Here is an 18,718-nt window from a genome sequence, read left to right on the forward strand (position 1 = left end):
TGCTTACTGGAGGAAGGCACGGTGGGCAGCGGGCAGCAGAGCCTGGAGACAAGGACATGGGGCATCTGGATCACCTTTATAGCGACAGCCTCTGACCTGGCTGTGCCCCGTGTGGGACAGACACGCGTGGGAGATCCTGTCCTGCCGCCTCTTGTTGAGGGTGTCTGTGCTTCCGGGAGCCCCTTGAACCTGTCCTCTGCTGGCTTCACGCTCCTTGGCAATTCCCAGCATCTACCCTGGAACTGAAAGGCCATTTTTTATAAACATGGTGTTTTTAAAGAGTCACTTTTTGCAACGTATCATTAATTGGATTTCCCATGATTTAATTAACTTTTTTTTTTTTTTTTTTTTTCCAAAACCCCATGATTTTTGTGGGAAAAAAACATCCTTTTAAAAATGAAAACCAAAGAAAAGTGCCAACATGCAGCAATTTGGTGGGGCCATGGGCTGCCACAGCCACATTGTTGCCACAGCTCCAGCTGGTCCTTGTGCGCTCCCGCACCAGACACAGCAGCTCCCTGCAGTCCCGGCCGCCCCAGCTCTGCTCCCTGTGCCTCCAAATGGGATGATAACCCTTCCCCATGTCTCCGCAAGCTGTGCCCTGTTTCTAGCTGTTCCCAGCTCTTGGCAGCAGCCAGGTTTACCCTGCAATATATAAACCCTGTGGGTGGGAACTGTGAAGGAGGACGTGTGCTGCTTCCTTCAAATGGCAGAGTGGCAGCAGCCAGGGAGCCGGTGAGTTGAGACCCTGGGATTTAGTGACCCTGCTGGTACAAGGATCCCTTTTCATTATTTTCCTTTGCTCCACAGCTCCTGGGTGGTTCAACAACTCCACACAACTGCTCTGGGTTTGCACAAGGGGACAGGAAGTGTGTACCCAGGTGAGATTGTCAGGGGAAGCAGAGAGAAATGAGGATGAGATTTGCACACTTGCTCCTCACAACCCCTGGGGGATCACCTACATTACCCCCCCCCCCCCCCCCGGGGTGGGAGCCATGCAGCTGGCCTGGGCACCCCCCAGGCCTGCCCTGTGCTCCCCGAGACCTCCCGAGCACTGGCCCCAGCAGAGGCGTCCCACCGGCTGCCCCCACACAGCCAGGGCACCATGACAGGCAAATCCCCCTGCACCCCCGGGGGCGGGGGGCAGGGCACAGCCGGAGGAGGGGGTATATACAGCAATATCATTGAACCGTCTGCATCCTGATGGAGAGGAGTCCTTGCATCCTTGTATCCAGGGCATGGATCTTCTTCCCTCCTAGGACTAGTTGATGCCACGCACACCCTGCCCCAAAATGTGTCCCCAGTACTGCCAGGTCCAGTCACCGTCCTGCCTTCAGCTTGGTGGTGTTTAAACAGGTTTCCCAGATGAAGACCCTTCCCAGACCTCAGGTCTCCCTTGGAGTGTCCAGGCTGGGGGGATGTGTGGCAGCTGGGAAGTGCTTGCAAGGGCTCTGACCAATGCATGTGCACAGGGTACAAATCCATCCTCTTCCCTGGCTCACTCCACTGTGTGCCTGGCTTTAAGTGAGCCAGTTAATACCTTACAACATCTAAAATCTAGCCTTGTGTCCAAATCCTGCATTGGATCGGGGCTTCTGGTACAGCCTGGTCCTGAGCCCGCTGGAAAAACAAAAGGTTTTTCCATGGTTTGCTTCCAGCCTCACCCTTTGTTAAAATTGGGACTCACAGTCACTATTTCCAACATTATTGATTTTTTTACCTTGTAAAACAGACTTTATTTTTCTTCCTGTAAATTTTGTGCAATATACATCTATGTACCTATAGAATACACCTCAATAAAAAGTTTTTCGTCCATACATTATATTACTTTTTATTTAACGTCATGAAAAATTCAGACAACACTTTTGTCCTTAAATAAACATTTCTCCCTCCCCTGCCCTCCCTTCCTAGCTGACTGGTCTGAAAGAAGAAATTTTATTTAGTTATTTTCTTTTCTTTAAAAAAATAGAAATTACAATCTTACAAGACAGAACATTCAATGAGAACAGAAGCATGTTCCTAAATCTAAAAAGTAAAACATTTCCATAAAACCTGTTGGTATCTACAGGTAGGTGTGTGTGGAGGGTGGTAAATGGAAAAAAAATGTTTTCCATTTCTTCCTTTCATTCATATAGATAAAAAATAACATAAAACCGACTGAAACTTTATATATTTTTTCTCTTTTGCACCAACATTCACAAGAATATATATTATATATATTTTATCCATTTTTATACACAGTGTGAGGGTTCTGGAGGTGGAAATGCACACTCAGCTAAACTGCCAGAGCAAACAAACATACACAAAATGAATCTTCATATGGAAAAGAGCAATCCCTCGTGACTGAGGTTGCCCCGCTCAAGGGAACCGCTGCCGAGGTCTGTTTGAAAATAAAGTGGCAAAACATCTCACGGCCAGTGGCATGGCAATGTCTCCGAGATGCTGAGAACCGAGCATCAAAGCAAGTCGGGGGGCTCGGGGTTCCCGCGCGTCATCTCCGCTGGCCCCATGCAGCTCTGGCGCAGGGGAGAGGGGAAATCTCCCTTTTTCAGGCATTTCTACCTGGGCTTTTTCGTTTGCCCTTTCCCTACGAGCTGAATGCCTGGCTCTGCAGAGCTGCTGCTCTTGGTGGCACAGAGGGAGTGTGAGGGACCTTGGCATAGCCACCGCAGCCCCACACGTTCGGGCAAGCCAAAAGCACAGGCTGGGGCCAGCAGCAGTGCCACTGGGGGTTCGGCGTGCCCTTGCCATCCCTTTTGATGCACACCGCCCGTCCCAGGCAAGAAATCATTTAATCGACAAGTCGGTTCCTTTAAGGAGAACTTTAAAAAGTGCAGGTTCCCGCAGTTTGGCAGGTTGAGTTACACGTGTTTAATACTTCCAGTCTTCCCTAGATTCCCACAGGGGCTTTTATTGCTCAGAATCCAAACTCTCTTCCATGAGATGGATGCTGTGCTGTAAGCCAGAAAAATGCAACCGGTGGCAAGGGCTCAGTCTTTTCCCGATTTAAGGTGCTTTCTTGGTTTCTTTGCCGGATGAAATGAAAACAGTGACGTTGACCATTGGTGCACGTTGGCTGACAAATACTGAGGATGTAAATAAGGGTGTGTGCTTTTTTCTCCCCCCCCCCAAACATTTCAAAACACCCGCAGCTGTTTCCTCTGAGAAAGGGAGTGCTGCTGTCCTGCAGAAACGGAGGGTGAGAGCCGCCTCCGCAAAGCACATTCATTTTCTTGAGTGCTTTTCCCTGCAGGGAGGAGCCAGGAAGCGAAGGGTGCTGTTGGAAATGATGCTTCAAAAAAAAAAAAAAAAAAGGCACAACCCTCTAGATGAAAAAGGCAGTACTGACTTCTCACTTCTGTCAAAGCTTTAGGATCCGAGAGGGCAGGAAACAAGCACGGCACATCCCCACCCTGGTGAACGCCGCACTGCAGAACGATGCATTGGCACTCGACATCGCACGAGGCTGCTGGAGGGTCAGCAGCCTTCACCAGAGACCTGGGCTCTAATGCCATCGGGGAGAGAAACAAGGCTGGCGAACTCCAATATGCTCCAAGAAGCAGTTCAGATGGCTGTTAGCAAAACCAGAAAGCTCATGGCTGTACGCGACGGACGGTGGCTGCCAGGGAATAGCACGGTCCCAAATTTTTCTCTGCAGAAATCCCATCAGCTTCCTGGTGAGTCTCCCCTCGTCAAGGTTGGTCCATGTTCTTCCCTAGGCGGTCTTTAACTGAAAGCATGAATATCCCCTACCATTGCTAAGAAAGCTGCTTGTTTAATTTAAGGGGTGCAATTATGGGACTGAAAGTCTTCGGCTCACGCTTGGAGATGGTCCAAGCTGCTAGAGAAAGGGGTTGGACCCCAAAGAAACCAACACAAAGCAGGAAGGGGCTTGGGATTTTAGCCCTTTGTCAGCAGAATTGGGGCTGCCTCGGAGCAGGTTTTTCCCTTGTAGCTTTTGGCAGTTGCTGCAGGAGGAGCATGGATAGGGACGGAAAAAACATCTGCAAAGCCTGGCCATAGAGTGCCCCAAGCAGCCCCGCCAGCTGCAGGCTATCGCAGCATCACTCCACAAATCCATCCCTTCTTCACCCTTTGAGTCTCCTAAGATCAGAACAGCAGGTCCCAATCACACCGCGATGCCCTGGGAAAGGAATAAGGACCTTTCACTTCCCCTTGAACCCAACGGGCAGCTTCTCCCCCTAAGAAAATCCCAGGTCCTGCTAAATAGAGAAAAAACCCCAAAACAACAGTTCCGAAGAGCTCCTTGGGGGGAAGAGCCAGGGTCCAGCTGAACCTGTAACAGCAGCCGCGGTGTGCACTTCAGTGGTCCTGCCGCGGGAAGGGGGACCTGGCAGTGGGACTGGCTGTGGGCTGGGTGGAGGAAAGGCCACAAAATCTCCTCTGGATGCTGAGCCACGGCACAGTTTTAAGTCTCAATAAGAAAATTACATGCAACAGCCAGCACCCAAAGAGCCGCTGCCTGCGACAACGTGCGGCGACAGGCACCGAACCCTGGTGCCCGTACCAATGCCTGCGGCTGCCTCTGGGGCAAAGCTGCCAGGAGCCAGGATTTGGCCACAGTCACAAGGGCAAAGCCCCTCTTCAAAAAGTGCTCGGGATTCGTGAAAGGTGGCACGAGGCGGGCAGACGTGCCACATCGGCTCTGAAAAGCCGAGCAGTCAGCCAGCTGGACAGGGAGTTGGCCAGGCATTTGGGAAAATGCTGCGGTGGAGGGCATGGAGACCCTGCAAAGCTTTTCCCCCGCCATGTCAGGCATCCTTTCCCTCGAACCAGCCTCCTCCATGGGAAAATCCTGGGCCAAATCCTGCCCTGGCCACAGCCGGGTCTTTCTCAGCCAAGCTCCCGAGGTCACCCCATGCCCTGTGTGCTCGCTGCACCCATGGGAGAAGGAATAAAGCAAAGGCTCTGCCTTTGCCCTCTCCTCAGCTCCAGCTGGGAGCCCAAAGCTGCTGCCACTGGCCTGGCTCACCCCTATCCAGCCAAGTCTGCATTGCCCCTTCTTTATCCTATGCCTTGTGTTTGGGTAAAAAAAAATAAAATAAAAATAATAATTATTTTAAAAAAAAATCAGAGATGGAGAGTGCAGCCAGGACAGCGGGAAGGGCCATGCTGCGAGCGCGGCAGTGTGTGCGTGGCATGTGCTCCCCTGGATCCGTGAACTGTGGGGAGGAGTCGGTCCCTTACCACTGCCAGGAGCATCTCCTCTCCCGAGCAGAGATTTCACATTCATTTCACTGGTATGGCAAAGTCCGTTTGCTTTTTCCTTCAAGGTGCTTTACATTCAAGAGCTATTGCAATCCACAGCGAGGACACGGGGCCAGGCAGATACCCCAGCCCCCTCGGGTTCTCTTGAGTTTGATTATTTGATTTAAATAAACAGCCCCAAACCTCTGAAGTTTAGTTCGTCTCCAAATTTTGGGGAACTCAAAGGGGGCCAGCAGCTCCCAGCCTTAGCTCTCCCGTGGGTCGCTGTACTGAAGCTCTGAGTTGAAGACCTCCTTATAGAGGGGTGGGAAGTTCATGGCAGTCTCCGGGTGCAGGAGACGGAAAAATTCCAGCTTATCCAGGTGTAGGTTGCAAATGGTCTTCATCAAGGGCAGTTTGGAAACCATCTGCAGGGAAAGAAGGAGCTGGTGACCACTGGCTTCTTGGGAGAGCATCCCGCACGCTGCTGTTCCCCGTCCCCTGGTGACAAACAGGTGGGTTTGGGGACTGCTGGCTCTGCCCAGTGCCAGGAGCACCAGGGGACACCCCCCACCTTTGGGCAGCCTGGCAGCAACATGGCTTGGCCTCCAAACCCACGTCTTTCCACAGGACAACCAGAACCTGGGAGGGCTTGAGGAGCCCCTTGGTGCCCCCCTCACCCCGTCCCAGGTCTGTCCTGCCCAAAGCATTCCTAAAACAGCTCCTTTTGCCCCAAAAACACACTGCCCAACGCACTGCCAGGCTCAGCAGCACAGGGCTGCCTACGGCATGGCTGCCTCCACCTGCACCACAACAGAGATGCAGCACGACCCTTGGAAAGAGAAATTCCCCTCCTCCTTCCACAGGTCCCAGGATTCACCCCCACAAAAACTGCCCGTGTGTGGCTGACGAGCTGCGGCACCGCCGCAGCCGCCGGCTCCGCCATCCCATGGCACACGTGCCGTGCCCGACCGGGCTGCGCACACTGCACACATGCAGCACCGCTACCTTCGAGAGCTTGTCCTCGGTGGAGTGTTTCTTCTGGATCTCGTGCTGCAGGGCCACGTAGATCTTGTCCTGGAGCTTCTGCACCTTCTTGGACTCAGTCAGCCACGGGCGATCTACAGGAGACGGCCGGGTCAGTGCCACCGAGGGGTCTCCCACCCGCATGCTGCAGTGGCCTCTCGCTCTTTCAATCCTTCCTGCTCTCTGGGATGTTTTGGGGATGGTGGCATGGCCAGGTGGCCCCCCTCTGCCTCCCCCCCACCCCGCTGTGGGTGACGTCGCTCCTCCTCTTTGGCACATGCACTTTGTGCATTTTTAGATGCATTTTTTCCCCCCAACCTCTTTTCCCAGGAATGACTTAAATCATCCACCAAGGAAGCAGTGCTGAGATTTACAGGTTAGCTCTGCCCAGCTTCAGCATGAGACATCCCGCCATCCCACCCCAGCTGCAGTGTTCCCCCCAAAGCCCCCCCATACCCGGGGAGAGCAGGACGGCGGCAGTGAAGAGGGCGAGCTCCTCGTCTGACAGCTGCAGGCGGCACAGCGTCCTCCCCAGCTCGAAGACAGCGCCGATGAGGTCATCGCAGCCTGATGGGGACAGCAGGGAAGGGGCGGGATGTCACAGCTCCGTGCTGCCCGGTGGCACCCCCGCACCCCCACCCACCCGCTGACCCCAGGCACCCAGGGCTCAGAAAGCTTTTGGAGATTAAATGGGTGACGGGGGGGTCCCCAGCAGAGGATGCCTGGCATCGCTGGGCTCTGGTCTGCGGCACAAAGCGGGTCCCAGCTGCAGCGCACGTCAACCCAATGGGAGCGGGAGCAAATGCCATGTGGGGTCTCACCCCCTCCTGTCCCCCAGGGATTTAGCCCAGGCACAGGGATGCTGTGTGTCACCTGGCTGCAAACCCCAGCCCTGTCCCGGCGTCGAAAGGAGAGGAGCGCCCTGAGCTTACCCAGCGACTTGAACACCTGCACGCTGCCGAACTTCCCCTCGAAGAGGACAGTGTTGTTCAAGGGGTTGAACGCGCGGATCATGCGGATCAGAAGCACCTCGAGGCAACCTGATGTAGGCAGAGAGAGCGCAGACGAGGGCAGGGCAGGGCAGGGCAGGGGGGGTCCATCAGCCCAGGGCCAAACGTAAACAAGAGGAAAGCCCACAATGCAAGTTTGAAGTCCGGATTATTCATTCCCAAGAGCAGAATGGTTATTCCAAGAAATCCAGTTTGGGGTTTTTGGTTTGGGGTTTGGTTTGTGGGTTTTTTTTTTAGATTTCCAATGGTGACCGCAATATTTCACCAAAGGGAAATATCATCCAGTCATTCACAGAGATCGATGGAGGTCATGGTGGAGCAGCGAGAGAGGAAAGGGTGACAACAAAATAAATGCAAAGAAAATGGAAGGAAAAAATGAAAGAATGAGTTAAACTCCAGCGTGTCAGGCATGGCCAGCTCTGGCTTCAGGGTACAGCACCCTCCGGGACACTGGCACATGTCCCTTGAGCTGGGCGAGGCTCGCAGCTCCCCAGCCCTGGAAGTTTAGAAACTGGGAGGCTTTTCCACCATTTTTGGCATTTTAGGGCTTTTGCATATTCGGCCCCCTCACCTGGGCACGGCATTGCCGGCTCGGGCAGACGGATGAGTGGGGGACATGGGTGCTGCTGCTGCCGCCCTGCTTTTCCCAGTCTCTCGCTGGGAGAAGAGGCCAATCCTTTTCTCCCTCCCCGCTCCCCTTCAGGTTGGCAACCCAGGGGAAAACCCACCGTGCTCATTCCCATCCTGGTTTCTGGGTGACATTTGGTTGAGGGTGACCATGGAGAAAAGCCTCTGCCTGGGGCGGCCACTGCCCATGTCCCTCTCTCTACCATCACCCTTGAACGTGACCTCCAAGTCCCTCCAGCCCAGTGCCCCCTCCCCAAGCACCGAAGCTGAGCCTGGGGACAACCGGGGCGGCAAGGGAGGGGCGATCCCAAAAGGAAAGCATTAGCCAAGAGAAAAGATGGGATATGACTTTGGCACCACAGCTGCTGCTGGGGGAGGTGTTGGGGACCCGCGGGGGATGGCGGGGGTGCGAGGGGGATGGTGGGGCCCCCCCGCTCTTACCGGCTTTCAGGAGGATGATTTGGTCATTCTGGCAGAGCTCCATGAAGCCGTCGATGCGCTTGGCGAACTCCACCACGTACTGGATGGCGTTGGAGATCTGCAGCGAGCACTGCTGCCACATGGCCTCGCAGCTCTGCCGGCACAGCAGGGACGTCCTTAGGGCTGTCACCCTGGCCCCACCATCCCCCCCGCCCCATTGCACCATCACCCTGAAACCATTGTCCCCCCCACCCCACTGCACCACCACCCTGGCCCCACCATCCCCCCCGCCCCATTGCACGGGGCAGGGAAAGGACACAGGGCCATGCCATCCACAGGGGGGGTGGCACTGGGACACCCAGGATGTGACCTGCTACTGCAAGCCCCTACCCCAAAAAAGCTTTTAGGAGCTTTTGCAGCTCCCAAAGCTCTGAAAGACCCTCCTCATCCTCGCCTTCATCCCTGCCTCGGTGCAGCAGCAGGGGACAGCAGCAGCTCTTGCCAAGGGCTGCCGCAGCTCTGGCTGTGGCAGAGGGCTGGGGGGGCCGTAGCAGTGGCACTCACCTTGCTCTGCAAGGCGCGGACCTCCTCGGGGGAGTAGAGGCTCCATGCCAGGCGCTTGAGCTCCTCTGTTGTGTACTGGCACGTCTCCAGGTGCGACTTCACCACGTTCTGGGCCACCCGGTCTGCAAGGCAAGGGCAGCAGGCGGTGAGCCCTAAGGACCCCACTGGCCCCACACCCAGTGCCATCCTCTCCCGGGTGTCCTAGGGGCTGCTGGGGCTGGAGGGCCAGAGGGTCTCATGTGCATTGTTGGGGGGTATGAGGACAGATGGGGCGCCGGGGGCTATCCCCGTGGCAGAGGGAGGGATGCTGTGCGTGACCTCAGGTGTGCTGAGCTCCATCAGAGGAGGGGGTGGGCTTGGGGCTGCTCCGGGAGCCGAGGCTGGGCTGGCACCTCGCTGCAAGCACGGTGCCAGCACGGCACGAGCACCCAGGGCTGGATGCATCCTGCAAGGCACCTGGGGCTGCACTGAGCACCACCCGCGGGGCTGCGCACCCAGTGTGTGCCCAGCATCGCGCTGGGACCGCGCCAGTGCTCACCTATCTCAAGGATGGAGATGTCGGCAGCCAGCTGTCCGCCCTCCAGCGTGCCGTGCGCGAACAGGGCTGGCTCCAGCATCAGCTCGTAGATGGACTCCTGCTTGATGAGCGTGGCGTCGGCCACATCCAGGCTGGACTGGTCGGGCGACGGCTGCGCCGAGGCGAGCAGGTCAAGGTTGTAGTAGGTGCTGCTGCCATCAGGGGTGAGGGGGAAGTCGAAGAGGAGCCCGTCTGACAGAGTGGAGATGTCATCCAGGTCCGAGAGCCCGCTGCTGACGCTGGTGGTGTAGACGCGGCTCAGGGGCTCAGGCTCATCCTTGGTGCCACCGCTCTGCTCCTGGCTCTGCTGGTGCTTCTGCACCTCGGCGTAGAGGCTGTCCCGCTGCTTCTTCGACATGCGGCCGAACTTCACCGCTGCCCGGGGAGGAGAGGGCGGCCATGTCAGGGCAGCTTCACCCCCACAGAGCAGAAGCTGCGACCACCCACCTGCCCTGGGAAGGGTCCTGGCTTCTGGGGGTGCGTGCAGTTTGGGGGCTACGAGCACCCTGTCGGATACACCCCCTGCCCCAGCCCTGGGTTGAAGGGAACAGAATCGACTTAAATTTTCCCACGGAAAACATAAAAGCATTTCTTGCTTCCCAAAATCCTTTCACTGGACTGGCCCTACGGGGGGAGCAGCTTTGAGCCTGATGCTCCAAGGAGGAGCGGCCGGGCCCCTGGGGATCGGGCCCCTGGGGATCCCGGGCATGACTCACCATCGCGGGACATGCCCAGTGCCAGGCATTTCTGCAGGCGGCAGTGCTGGCAGCGGTTGCGGTTGGTGCGGTCGATCAGGCAGTTCCTCTGCCGGGAGCAGGAGTAGCTGGCGTTGTTCTGCTGGCTCCTCCGGAAAAAGCCCTGCGCGGGATAAGGTGGTGTTGGGAAACTGCTCGGTGGGATGCTAGCCCCCGCGGGCACCCACCCACCCGCCAGCACCCATCTCTGCGTGTCCCTGGGCTCACCTTGCAGCCTTCGCAGGTGATAACGCCGTAGTGGATCCCTGAGGATTTGTCTCCGCAGATCTTGCAAGGGATCACTTCAATTTGGGCTGCGGCAGAGGGGGAAAAGGGGGAAAACCAGAGCGGTGATGACGGTGGCCACTGAACTGAAAGAGGGAGATGGCTCTCCCCCTGCGACAGCCACAGCCCTGCTCGGCAGCTGGGGAAACTGAGGCACGAGAGCTGGATGCACCGGCAGCTCAGCCCTTCCCACAGACCCCTGAAGGACGCTTGCACCTCCGAGAAGCCCCCAAAAAGGCCCACACAGGACACAGGGTACCCCCACCCACTCCCCCATCCTCTCCAGCAGCAAGATCTGGGTAGAGAAGCCCTTTGAGCTACAACAACACAGCATGGCTGTGCACCAGCCCGCCCCGGACCCCGCTTTGGAACCATTGTCCTTATTTTTCAGCTGGTGTGTGCATGCTGGGGGGACACCCAGGACAGGGGCATCCCTGGCACACGGACTATCCCATCCCCGCAGCCACAGATGCTCTCCTCTGGCCCAAGCAGAGGGTCCAGGGGCCCCCCAACACCCCCCCGGCAGCTCCTTTGAAACCCAGGACCGATATAGCCATCACCAGCTCAAGGTCCTGGCCCCCTTCCCCCCACAAATCCGCTTCCCTCCCTGCTTCTGCTTCGCTGGCACTGAGCTGCTAATAGGCTTCGTCCTCCTCATTTTCCAGCTGGGCTGGCTCTGCCCGCCCCATGCGCACCGGGGGGGGGGATGCAGGGCACCCCCGGGACTTGTACGTGCCTCCCTGCATCTCTGCACCCTCTAATCCCCGCTCCAGCCCCCACGCCCCTGGCCGGGCTCAGCCTGGCATCGCTCTCAAGGGTGCTGGGCAGCCGCCACCATGCCAAAATAACCCCCACAGCCAGATTATGGTTATTTCAAATCTCCTGGGCCTGTGCAAATCCCCGGCTCGGGTAATTCCCTTCTGCTTCTCTTCTCCCCTGGGAGTGACCAGTTCTGGTCGAGGGACATGTTTTGTGGGTTGCTGCTGGCAGGGGCCACGTTTGTGGGTGAGAGCCCCAGTGCTCGGCCAGCACTGACTGCACCCTGGCACCCAGTGCTGCCCTGGGGTCCCTCCTGCTTGGGGGGAGGCTGGACGGGGTCAGTGCGAGCCTCACCAGGCAGCCGGTCTGCCATCGGTGTCCCCTGGGGCTGTCAGTCCCCCAGGGTTGCCACCGGTGTCCCTAAGGCGGTCAGTCCCTCAGGATGCCATTGTTTCCCCAGGGCTGCCATCAGTCCCCCCTGGGATGCTCTCCCCCAAGGGCTGCCATCGGTCCCCCAGAGATGGCACTGGTCCCCCCAAAAGCTGTCAGTCCCCCAGGGATGCCATTGGTCCCCCCAAAGCTGTCAGTCCCCCAGGGATGCCATTGGTGTACCTTGGGGCTGTCAGTCCCCCAGGGATGCCACCGGTCCCCCCAAAGCTGTCAGTCCCCCAGAGATGCCACCAGTCCCCACAAAGCTGTCAGTCCCTGAGGGATGCCATCGGTCCCCCAGGGATGCCCCCAGTCCCCACAAAGCTGTCAGTCCCTGAGGGATGCCCCTGGTCCCCCCAAAGCTGTCAGTCCCTGAGGGATGCCATTGGTCCCCCAGGGATGTCCCCGGTCCCCCCAAAGCTGTCAGTCCCCCAGGGATGCCCCCGGTCCCCCCAGAGCTGTCAGTCCCTGAGGGATGCCATCGGTCCCCCAGGGATGCCCCCAGTCCCCCAGAGCTGCCACCGGTTTGTCCCCTCGGGGCAGATTTGCTCCCAGCCATGAGGGGGAAGGACCCTCCCGAGGCGGAGGGGTGACTCCCTCCTCCAGCCGCTGACTCACCGTTCAGCTCCTGCCCCAAACACCCCAGGTGATTTTGGGGTTCACCCCCCCTTCCCAGGGCTGCCAAGCCAGGCTTCTCCCAGGGCTGTGTATTGCGTCCCCCCGCAACCCAAGGGGGTCACATCCCACCCCTGCCCCTCCCTCTGCTGTAATTTTGGGCCTGGGGCAGCAGAGCTGACCCCCCTGGGGTGGGCAGAGAGCAGGCAGGGCACCCTCGCAGCCATGCCAGTCCCAGCCCCCTCCCCAGTGGCAATGGCATCGCAGCCCCGGGGTCAGCCCTTTGGCAGGGGGATGGGGGGATGGAGGCACTGGCAGGGCAACGTGCCCCCCACGCCATCTCACCAGACAGAGCCACCCTGCAATACCCCGGCTCTCGCTGCCACCTTTGCCAGCGCTGCCGGAGAAGGTGCAACCTGCAAACCACGGGGACACCCCCCCGCTCCCACCCCAACACCCTGTCCCCATCGTCCAGGGAGGAGCGCAGGGGTGGGATGCAGGTGATGGCACTGTGGGGGGCACAGGGAGGTGGTGCCACCCCCGGCAGGAAACCGCGTCGGTTCGTTATGCAACGTAATTGCAGCCGCCGGGCGCGCTGGGGTGATGCACCCATCGCTGGCGCACCGCACCCTCACGCCCGCGGCCGATACTCCCGGCCCCCCGCAATTACCGGCACCGCGTGCCTGGCAAAACAGACGGGCTGAGCACGGCCCTTGCACCCCTGGCACCCACTCTGCTCACCCCACAGGGCCCCAAAAGCCACCCACCGGCTCCCAATGATGGTGGTGGCTTTGTGGGGTGCTGGCGGCCAAATCCTGCCCGTGCACCCCCAGGTGGAGGGGAGCCCCCTGACAGCCCCCTCCCCCAGCCAGTGTGGGCAGGGCTAAGGGTACATGGGACGATGCTGTCCTGGCTGCTCCGGAGCCAGCATCACCCCTGGATGCTGCAGAGAAGCTCCAACCGCTTGCCATGTACCCGCAGCCTCTTGGGGCTCTAATTAGCAACCTGTTAATTACACAGCCATGCCCGCTGCCAGCACCTGACCCGCTCGTAAGACGTTCGCCCCAAATAACTGACGTGGGGATACGTCCATAACGCCGGAGCGGTGGCAATTAGAGCCCAGAACAGTGTTTAATTGCCGCTCTGTTTGTAAGCCCCGGCTGAATCACCGTGCCAGCTCCCTCGGCGTTCCCTTGTGCCACAGCCACATCCTCCCCCCTGGACCCCCGGACATCCCCCTGGGGCAAAACCAGCAGGACAGGGAGGGACGTGGGTGCTAGTGGGGTGGCCACAGTGGCACCCCACATCCTCCAGATCTCACCATGGAACTTCACAGCAGACCCCACATCCTGGGTACGACCCCCACTGCTGTGCCTCAGTTTCCCCACCGCTGGGCTCTTCCTCCTCCCACCACAACTCAGTGAGCATCAGCCATGCTGTGTAAAATGGGGGGTCACTTAGGGGGAGGCAAACCCCTACCCCCTGCCCGGGGGGCTGCAGGCAACAAAACTTCTCCCTGGGGCTGGCTGGGCTAAAATAGGGAGCAGGGAAAAAAAAAGGGGGGGGGGGAGTTAAAAAAATTAATCATCTCCAGCCAGCAATTAAAATGTCCCAGCCGTGGTATTTGCTCTCCTCCCACTGCAAACACTTTCTTGCCCAACTCCCAGCCCGCTGCCACCGGCCAGCCTTTATGTAAGTGGCACTGTGGCACCGGGTGGCCGTGGGGCTCGGCCGTGGTGGTGGCCATCGGCCATCAGCCCTGGCCCGTGGCTGGAGCCATCCTGTCCCACTGACACACTTTCTGCCCGTGGCCCCACGAGCTTGTGTAACACCACGGCCGTTAACCCTTCCCACGGCCACAGACGCACCGGGATGGAGACAGGGCTGCCCCCCAGCCCCCCACCACTGGGGATGGGGCTTTTGGGGCATTTTGGGGGGATACATCAAGCTGGGGATGCCCATTTGCTGCCCCAAGCTGCAGCTCTCCGTGGGGGACATGGGTCCACCACTGCACGGTCCCCAGGTCCCCTGTCGCCCCCTTGGACCCGCCATGTGCGTCCCCCCCAGCACAGCACAGCTTCCCCGAACTGGGCAGGTGGTTCTGGTGGTTTGGGCAGAGCCAGAGCCACCCTCCCCGGAGCAAGACTCAGCCTTCCTCCCGTGCCTGCACACCCTCTTCTCCATCACCTCCACCCTGAGGGTGGGCATCTCTTTTGCACCCCAAAACAAGGCAGGGGCTGCAGGATCCAGCCACAGGGGTCTGGACCCTCCACCTGTGAGGCCATGGCCACAGGTGGCCCCATCCTCATCCTCTTCCCCCCCATCCCACCCCTCGGCCATATAATCTCACTGCTGGAGGGGGGAAATCACCCCAAAACTCCTGGGGTGAGCCTGCACACCCTTCAACCCACGGGGCTGGGGTCAGGATATGGCCACTTGCTCCCCTGCGGGGGCTACATAAGGCCACAGGAGCAAACCCACCCCTGGGACCCAAGTGGCCCTTGCTGGGGGGTGGGGTAGGGGCAAGCAGCCCAGCTCTAGGGGCTTCAGAGGTGGCTCTATGCCCCTGTGGCCATCCCTGCCCCAAATACCCCCTCGGCCGCCCAGGCGAGAGCCACGGCCGGGGGGTCCCCAGTGCCCTGGTTCATTACCCAGCAAACCTGCTGGGAAAGTAGGTCCGTGCCCCATCCCGCTGCCGCGATCGATGCCGCAGGGTGGGCACCTCCGGTAATTAGCAGCAGCCCCGCAGCCCCCCCTCACCTCCCCAGCTCCAGCCAGGGCACTGGGATGCTCGGATGCTCAGCCACCACCATCCCCTCCCCTCCAGCTCAGCATCCTCCCAGCTCACCCACAACAGGGGGAGGAGGAAGGGTCCCAGCTGCACAGGGACATGCAGAGACCCACGGGGATACCCCACCTGCCCACCCCTGCCCCAAAACCCAGCTCTGCTCCCTCACCCCCTGCAGCAACCTCCAGCCACTGCTCCCAGCTGCACCCACCTCTGGGGGACCACTGCGCTTCCCCAGAGCAACTCCCGTCACTGCATTTTGGGAAGGTCGTGAAGGAGGAATAAATAATCAAATAAAGGCAATTATCACCCTTTTCTATTTTCAAACAGGCTCCTGCACTGCAGCACCCTGGGGTCCCCCAGTATCCTGGCATTTCAGCTGTTGCTGCTGGCAAATCACACCCTGATCCGTGCACCCCATGGGGAACCCCGGAGGGGCCGGGGCCAGGGCGCTCTGCAGCAGGCACAGCCTGGGCGTGATGCTCGAAGCACAGGCTCTGGGCTTCAGGGGCACCGGGGCCACGCAGGCAATATGGAAAATTTAAATTACACAACTCTGGCCCTGATGCTGGAGGTGGGAACCAGTTTCTTAATTGATTAGCAGAGATTTCCTGGAAATTTGGGGCCAGAAGAGGACTCGGCTGCTTTCCCCCTGCCCCAGGGCCACCTCCAGCCACCTTCGCTCGTGGCCACGCAGCCGGTGGCTTTGCAGATCCCCAGCAAAGTGCCATTTTCCCCCTGTCCCATGCTGCGGTGTGTTCCCAGCTTGGAGACGGCAGCAAACAGTTCACCCACCAGCAGAGGCAAGCAGGCAGTGAGGGTCCCCCTGGGACCACCCTACTCCTGCCCTGGCTGCTGCGTTTCACCAGCTCCCACACTGCGCATCCCGCCTCCCGGCCGGCCCCGCCAGCACGTCCCACACTTTGGCTGGCACAGGAGGGTGGCAAAGGTGGGATGGTGGGGAGGGGGCCCTGCTGCCGACCCGGGGTAAGGAGAGTCCAGGCAGCGGCAGAAGAACCCCTCCAGCTCTGTGGCTAAATCGGGGGGGGGGGGGGAATTATCTCCATGGGGCTAAATAAAGGCACCACTCGCCACAAAACCAGGTGTGATTTAGCCAGTGCCTAGTTCAAAGTTAAATGTGACGGGGAGGAGGGACAGCAGGACGGGTTGGGGATGCTGCCAGCACGGCCCAGCTGTGGGGTCAGGGACCAACATCCCCTATCACCGCACCTTCCTCCTCCAGGTGCTGCCACTGCCGGGGTTATTGGAGTGGAGGATCCCAAATCCCAGCTGGATCCCTCAGGACCCCACGCTGCCGGTGGCCACCTTTCTCCTCCAACCTTATTTTCGGGAGGCGAAGGGCATGGCCATCCCCATCCCATGGTACCCGGGATGGCCAGAGCCATGGTGCCGGAGGGCCCATGGGTGCTGGCCATCCTCGCCTGCGCCAAGCATGTGCACCACGCTGCCTAAACGGACAGGGAAGCTCCTCCTCCACCCTCTCTGATTTTTCCAATGACAGATCTAGGTCACTAGGACAAGTCGGAAAGGCTGCCGAGCCACCGCACGCTCCACGCCACGCCGCTTGCAAAACAAGTGAGCAGGAGGGCTGGAAACCCTATAGGATTATACAAGGCAAAGCCTCTTGCCCGGCCCTGGCGCAGCCGCGGCGCAGCAAGGACAGGAGCAAGGAGCTGCCGTGGCCCCCCGGGAACAGGGCAGAGCGGTGGCGGTTTCGGGGAAGAAAAGAGAGATTGGATCAATTTGGCATAACCATGCGGCACCGAGGCTTCGGCGAGAGATGGGGACCCTGCGGCGGGCAGGACCGCAGGAAAAACACTTGACAGGGGAAAACGATGTGATATCAGAGGGGTTTGGCCATTAATTAGGGCCAACGCACAGTAATTGGTGGGGGAAAAGGAAAAGAAAATTTTAAAAAAGGAAAAGTTTACCCAGCTGCTAATTAAGCCTGGTGCTGGCTGTGCAGGTGCTACGTAAAAGGCAGGCAGTGTTATTAATTAGGCATGCGTTAATGCTTCCCTCCGTACTAATAAAGGTGAAATCCCGGGATGCCACGGGGTGGGAAGGGGATGTGGGGGGCTCGGCTTATCCTCGCCTGGCCCCAGCCCCACCATTACACAAGAGTGCAGCGGGAGGCAGAGCCGCAGCACCCAGGGCTGCGCCGGGGAGGGAGGAAAACCGATTTGAGGAGCGAAAAGATGTCCATCCTGGTCCAAACACCCCAAAACGCACCTCAATATGTGCCCCCAGTCCCCCACCTGAACACATGCACCCCAGAACACACCTAAGGAGGGGCACAAGAGGGGTGAAAGGCTCGGGCATGGCAGGCGACGACAGAAAAACACTTTAACGGGGGATAAAAATCCCACCCCAGGGTGTAAGGTCCCAGCCACGCTCCCAGCAGCTCCGTTGGGAACAGGCACGGGGAGGGGGGGAGGGGGGAGCTGGGTCCGGCCACCGCTGCGTCACCATCACCAGGCCAGGTGGCTTGTCCCGCCGGAGCCCTCCTCCCTCCATCATCCTCCTCCTCCTCCCTGCCACCTGCTTTGCAAAGCGGAGGGGTGAAAAGTAGGAATCACCTTTTTTATCAACGGGTAAAACCAGGCAGGTGCTGGTGCGACTCACTCCCTTCCCTGGGTGAGGGGCACCCCAAACTGCGGCTGGTCCCTCATCTGTCCCCCCCAGCAGCCCCCCTCCTGCCCCCCGGCCTGGGCCAAGTGGCCCCGGAGCCACGAGGAGGGGGAAAGGGGGAAAGAAACACAATAAATCCAGCCCTGGTGGGAGCAACATATTGAGGAGGAGATTAAGGGGTTTAGTGCGACGAAAAGCTTAAGAGCGGGTCTAAGCCGGCGTCGGAAAGCGAAGCAAAATAAACAAAAATTTTATTCCTCATGAAGGGGGGAGCTGGAGGAGCCAGACCGACCCCAGCGGGGCTGAGGTGGGACCCCCGAGTCCCTGGTGGGGCTGATGCGGGTCCCCCCGTGTCCCCTACCAGGGCTGAGGCGGGTCCCCCCCCGTATTCTCTGGCAAGCTGATGCCGGGACCCCCGCGTCCCCGCCGGGGCTGATGCCGGGTCCCCGCCGCGTCCCCGCCGGGGCTGATGCCGGGTCCCCGCCGCGTCCCCGTCGGGGCTGATGCCGGGTCCCCGCCGCGTCCCCGTCGGGGCTGCTGTGGGTCCCCCCCCGTGTCCCCGCCGGAGCTGATGCCGGGTCCCCCCCCGCGACCCCGCCGGGGCTGATGCCGGGTCCCCCCCCCGTGTCCCCGCCGGGGCTGCTGTCGGGTCCCCCCCCGCGTCCCCGCCGGGGCTGCTGTCGGGTCCCCCCTCCGCGTCCCCGCCGGGGCTGATGTCGGGTCCCCCCCACCGTGTCCCCGCCGGGGCTGCTGTCGGGTCCCCCCCCGTGTCCCTCACCGGGGACAACTTTTGCCACCGCCCCCCGCAGCCGGGCGGGCCCCCCGCGCCCCCCGCACTCACCTCGCATGGTGGCCGGCGGCGGTCAGGAGCGCGCCGGGGGGCGCATGGGGCGGCGCGGGGGTCCCTGCGGCGGAGCGCGGCGGGGCGGGGAGCGGCGGCACCGGGAGGCACCGGGCGGCACCGGGCGGCTCTGGCACCTGCCCCTCCGCGGCGCCGCTGACCCACTTCTGCCCGAGCATGCGG

The 18,718-nt window shown here is 59.8% G+C and overlaps 1 protein-coding gene across 2 annotated transcripts; it reads right to left on the reverse strand.

The window, feature by feature from the left end:
- Positions 1-3,121: 3,121 nt before the first annotated feature.
- Positions 3,122-18,718, reverse strand: LOC130148765 (nuclear receptor ROR-beta-like). 2 transcript variants are annotated; one of them, XM_056337709.1, is made up of 10 exons: positions 18,536-18,718; positions 10,395-10,480; positions 10,149-10,290; positions 9,394-9,807; positions 8,856-8,977; positions 8,313-8,445; positions 7,167-7,274; positions 6,691-6,801; positions 6,217-6,329; positions 3,122-5,636 (listed from the first exon to the last, which is right to left on the reverse strand). In XM_056337709.1, the coding sequence occupies exons 1-10, from the start codon at positions 18,540-18,542 to the stop codon at positions 5,475-5,477; spliced, it is 1,398 nt and encodes a 465-aa protein (XP_056193684.1). In that variant the 5' UTR covers positions 18,543-18,718; the 3' UTR covers positions 3,122-5,474. The 2 variants fall into 2 exon arrangements, with proteins under 2 accessions (XP_056193684.1, XP_056193682.1); XM_056337707.1 differs by lacking the exon at positions 18,536-18,718 and having other exon boundaries at positions 10,395-13,776.

This window comes from Falco biarmicus, chromosome 4, assembly GCF_023638135.1.
Source record: "Falco biarmicus isolate bFalBia1 chromosome 4, bFalBia1.pri, whole genome shotgun sequence".
Classification (NCBI taxonomy): Eukaryota; Metazoa; Chordata; class Aves; order Falconiformes; family Falconidae; genus Falco; species Falco biarmicus.

What these genes read in the sequence shown, in the direction of transcription:
- LOC130148765 (XM_056337707.1), bottom strand. Translation starts at nt 10,826, where the DNA reads ATGGTTCCAAAGCGGGGTCCGGGGCGGGCTGGTGCACAGCCATGCTGT. An exon ending in ACTGGGCATGTCCCGCGATG is followed by an intron (nt 9,808 to 10,148) that starts GTGAGTCATGCC and finishes CTCCCCGGGCAG; the next exon opens with CGGTGAAGTTCGGCCGCATG. An exon ending in CATCTCCATCCTTGAGATAG is followed by an intron (nt 8,978 to 9,393) that starts GTGAGCACTGGC and finishes CTTGCCTTGCAG; the next exon opens with ACCGGGTGGCCCAGAACGTG.